At 49.8% G+C, this 4,740-nt stretch overlaps 1 protein-coding gene across 7 annotated transcripts in view; it reads left to right on the top strand.

Moving 5' to 3' along the window:
• Positions 1-4,734, top strand: part of LOC100747045 (homeotic protein antennapedia) — a 247,000-nt gene extending 242,266 nt beyond the window's left edge. For all 7 annotated transcript variants that reach the window (XM_033319431.1, XM_012382460.3, XM_003487410.4 and 4 more), the window contains one exon: positions 4,379-4,734. In XM_033319431.1, the coding sequence (XP_033175322.1) occupies positions 4,379-4,629 (251 nt within the window). In that variant the 3' untranslated portion in view covers positions 4,630-4,734. The remainder of the gene's footprint in view (positions 1-4,378) is intronic.
• Positions 4,735-4,740: the final 6 nt, after the last annotated feature.

A 4,740-nucleotide genomic window follows, 5' to 3' on the forward strand; every position in this document is an offset into this window, starting at 1 on the left:
CCTACGCTCGGGCCATGCCGCCTGCCGGGGTCCTTCTGCCGGGGAAAAAAAACGACGCCTCCCTCCCCTCGCCGGGCGAAGAAAGTTCAACGAAAACAACGTGACATAAAGCAGCCTAGGACGGAAATACAAAAAGCAAGACGGATTGCCGGGCTTAAAATATATGGAGAGTCAGACAGACGCGAGTCGGGGAACCGGCTGCAACTTCGATCACGTGTTCAGGATTAAAGAGACGCGCGCTATTTCCACGTAAAGGTTCAGCATAGTTGCTGTACTCCGCTCGAGATCCAGCAACGTGTTTAGGCAACATTTTTCCCTCGCCGGTATATTGCCACACCTATTACAACATACTAACGGCAACACAGTTGAATGAATCGGACCGATGCGACTGAATCTTCGAAATACCCGTTCTGGAAGGTTTTCCAAGGTGGTTCACCGGATTCCACGCAATTAATCTGAACCTCTGTCAGCGACGTGGACCGGTCATATAATCCGAGAGGCTCGTGTAGCGAGAGTCTGGTGTAGAGAGGCAGCAGACAGAGAGAGAGAGAGAGAGAGAGAGAGGGAGGGGGGCGAGCGATAAAATTAATGGGATATCTAGGGTATCTAATCGAAGAGCATTTCAAGGCCTGGCCTTAAGGTGGCCACGTAAAGCTTAGCTTAATTGGGCAGCGAGTGGTGGCCGCGCCTTATTAGCGGGTTACAACATCCGGCTAGCTGTTCATCTGAAAAGTCCTGCATGTATCCTGCGGCGGGTCTGAAAGACCAGTCGGTCCGCAGAGAAGCAACAGAGTAGGAGAGGAACAGACGGAAGGTGAAAGAGAGAGAAACAGAGAAGCGGAGCAACTAGCCTATAATAAGCCGTACGGTTGTGTACGTTCTGTTCTGTTCCGTTCCGTTCCTTCATGCTGCGCCAGTGAAGGCAGACCCATAAATCTCTCGGGCATACTCCAGGGGACATTTGATCCTTGCGTAACCCAACGCCGTTAATTTATTGCCCCGCGTTTAAAGTCACCTCCGTCCGCGAGAGAGCAACGGCTACGCCGCCATCGGAACGCCGGTTCAGCATAAACCGACGGTTGTGGCTAGCTTTTCTTGTTATCGACCTCTTTAACACGCCCTACACTCTGCTTCATTCGCAACATCCATCCTTCGATGGAGAAAAAATTCCTGTTCGCGGCATCGTTACATCGGTATCGAGGTTGCCCAGACCTTGCGATACATCGTCGTTTCAGCCGTTCGATGCGTTCCTCCTTCTCGCGGTATTCCATTAGAAAAGAAAATCTCACACCCTCGCTATCATCTGCATCGTGTTTCCCACGACGCGTTCGTACAATGAAAACGCCATTAATTTCTTTTCAGCCGGCAAGAATGTATACCGGTGATTAATTCGCCGGAGATGTTGCGCCTTGATAACGCTTTCACGCCGTTTTCCAAGCACTCGGCTGCGCGAATACAATTCAAGCATTTAGTATCGCAGCCTACGTTTGATATCTTCGTTCGAGGAGCAGGAAAAAGCAAAGGGAATATTCGTCCAACATTCACCCTTCTACAGAACAATTCAACATTAGATAGTCAACTTTAGACGGTAGCTTCCATCGTTCATCTGTTTGCTAAAACTACCCTTATATGGTTTGTTGTGATTTGCCACGTGGTCGTTCAATGAACGTGCATCGTTATCCTTAGAACCTTCACTGCGATGTGTTTTCCTTGTCGTTGCAGGTCGAAAATTCGAATAGCTTCTTTTTCCATAAGTTGTGCAGTTTACAAGCCCCCGGTTAAAGTTTCTGTTCACGTTGGTCCGTTTAATTAAGCTCGCATGTTCGACGAGAAAAAGTGCGATGTCTAATTCAGCGGGCGGACAGGGCCCAATCAAGATTCGAGTCTTCGCCGCTGCGATCGATCGACTGCGGAACAGACAGCTGCATACGTAAGTCGAGAGGATATTGCCAATATCCTTGTTATTAGGATAACAGTTACTCGCGCCAGTTTTAACCTTATCCTTCGTTTCTGATTGTAGCATTTGCATGACGTCGCAAGAAGGCGTTAGTACCTAAACAAATGTAGGAGCTTTACTATCTGCTTTACTTCAATTTCGAGTGCAATCCACGCTAATGACAAATTATACTTAAACCGAGACATCCTCCTTTGCTATTTGGCATTCTTCGTTAGAGAAATCTGAGTGGTCGATCTGCGTCGCATTCACTGCCTTCTGTGGCATTCGCCAGCCACGTGAACGTTCGAGGATTCTCGCAATTAGGCAACGAGAGTGTTATCGATAAAGAGGCAGGAACTAATCGGCACGGACCAGGTCGAGCGTGACTCGACACCATTTCATTATTCCGTGAACGCTTTGATGATCTTCTGGGTTAGACGGCGTACAACGTGTTCAAGAGGCACCTTCATTAACCGGCTGACGAATGAACATTAATAAGCCGGGCTTCCAAGTGGAGGCGCGTTCGCGCGCGACTCATCAGCCTCTTTGATGAAACCCGAGATCTATGTTTATCCCGGGCATCCTTTGATTGGCTGGCTAGGACTCCAATTTTGCGGTTTCGAACACGCCACTGCGTGCAAACTCGTCGTTGATTGCCCCGGCGTCTGCAAATTGGGCATCAAAGAACGTAGGTAATATTAGAAAGTTTAATTCTAATGTATTTTTAAAAGCTCCGACGGAGAACACGAGTGTTTAAGATACGAGGAGGATTGCCAGCAAAAACTGTAGGCTGTGATGCGGAGTAATTGTTGGCCAACAGGCAGCGGATCGGTGGAAGCTAGGCGAAATGGTTAAAAGTTATAAGAAAACGCTAGAGATTGGTATGTTGTTAATTTGAGAGCGTAGCCCGAGGGAGAGAGAGAGAAAGAGAAGGAGGAGAGCAGGGCATGTTCCCAGAGTTTCTCTCCTTCCCTTGGCGCGCTTGGTCCTCTTGGTCCGGTCGAGCAACGCTTGGAACCCTCCAAGAGAACAGAATCTCCTCTTTCTCTCTCGCTGTGGAGGAGAGAGTCGCCATCCGTCTTCATCGGCCGACAGCGCGACGGGCGGCGTTTGCCTCGAATGCTCACCAAGGAGTTTTCTTCTTCTTCTTCTACTCCTCCTCGTACTCCACCTCCTCCTCCTCCTCTTCCTTCTGCTCCTTCTCTTCTCGCTGCTGCTCATCCCTTCGCCCCCTCTTCTTTTTTCTCTGCCTCGTACCACTCTGAAATATTCTCCTTTTGCCCTCTTGCACTCGTGTGGCAACAGCTAACCTAACCCTTTCAGATTATGCCTGGCGAGAGAGTATGCATACACATGTACGTGGCCAGCACGCACACACCGATACAAACACGGACACGCGGTCCCAGACGTTGCTTCCACACAGAGTCCAGCTGGTTTTCTGTGTACGTCCGCGCTTCTTCTCCCTTTCCCTTGCTCCCTTGGCAAGTACAATTAATATTCTTGTTCGGGATTCGTGTACCGCCACACCGAGCGCAGATCATGTCACGGATATCTGTAAGGTATCTATCATACGCGGAACTGCGCCTACGAACCGGCGGCCGAGAGCTTTTTCTTCGTTGGACGGACATTTTTGTTTCGTCCGGAGCCCGTAAAAACTTTCCCGCGTGCCGAAGCAGGTTGCAGGCCGTGGCGTTCATTAAATATCTCAGATTGCGGCCTCCAGCTCTGCCTGCCGGAGTATACGCGCCGCTAACGAAGCCTCCGTGTCTCCCATGATCCTCTTTCCCTATGCCATGGCTGTTTCCAATGGATCGGAACGTCGCTGAACAGTAGAATTCGCCAATTCCACTATTTCTTTCCTCTTTCTTCAGTTTTTCTTGAGGATCGCACTGCAACAAACGTCGGTGGTACAGAAGTTACTCTTTAAACCGAGTTCGAATTGTTCTGAAGAGGTTAGGATTGCTCCTAATTGCTGTGTACAGAGTTTCTCAGTAGCAGGATGATTAAAAAGGAACTAGTCCTACTAATTGAACAACGCTGGTACTGGCTTACGGTGGTCTACTTACGTTTCAACGAGGAACCAAGTTTCTCGGAACGACGTGTAAAGTAGATGGCGCGCATAACGCTGGAGCATCGTACGACCAGTTTTGAAATCACAGTACGTTTCAAGGGTAATTCGCTTGCACATGCGTGCGCGGAGTGTGTGCGAAATAAAGAGGAGGAATAAAAAGGAAGAAAAAGTGACGCGCGTTCGATCGTAGGACGAAGGACGCGAGTTGGTCTACATCGAAGCTGCTCGTGAGAGACCTGGCGGTGAAGGAAACCGATACGTAGCCTCGATTCGCGCCAGATCTCTGACGAGCGTGTATATTCGTAGCTAGGGAAAAAGGAGGAGAAACGCGAGACTAACGAGGAATCTGCGCGGTGATTTCCATGTTTCAGAGAGGAAACGAGGCCGGCAAACGTACACCCGATACCAAACCCTCGAGCTGGAGAAGGAGTTCCACTTCAACCGATACCTGACCAGGCGGCGGCGCATCGAGATCGCGCACGCACTTTGCCTGACGGAACGGCAAATCAAAATCTGGTTCCAAAACAGACGGATGAAATGGAAGAAGGAGAACAAGNNNGGCGAGCCGGGCTCGGGCGACGGCGACACTGAAATCTCGCCGCAGACATCGCCGCAGGGTTGAGAGATCCCCGAGGAGTGGAACTTCCAAAGAGGTCTCATCTCTCTCAGGGTCGTTAATACCTTGTTTCCAGCACTACCTCCTCCCCCTACACATACATACACATATAAACAC

Source organism: Bombus impatiens, unplaced genomic scaffold (assembly GCF_000188095.3).
Source record: "Bombus impatiens unplaced genomic scaffold, BIMP_2.2 scf_0152, whole genome shotgun sequence".
Classification (NCBI taxonomy): domain Eukaryota; kingdom Metazoa; phylum Arthropoda; class Insecta; order Hymenoptera; family Apidae; genus Bombus; species Bombus impatiens.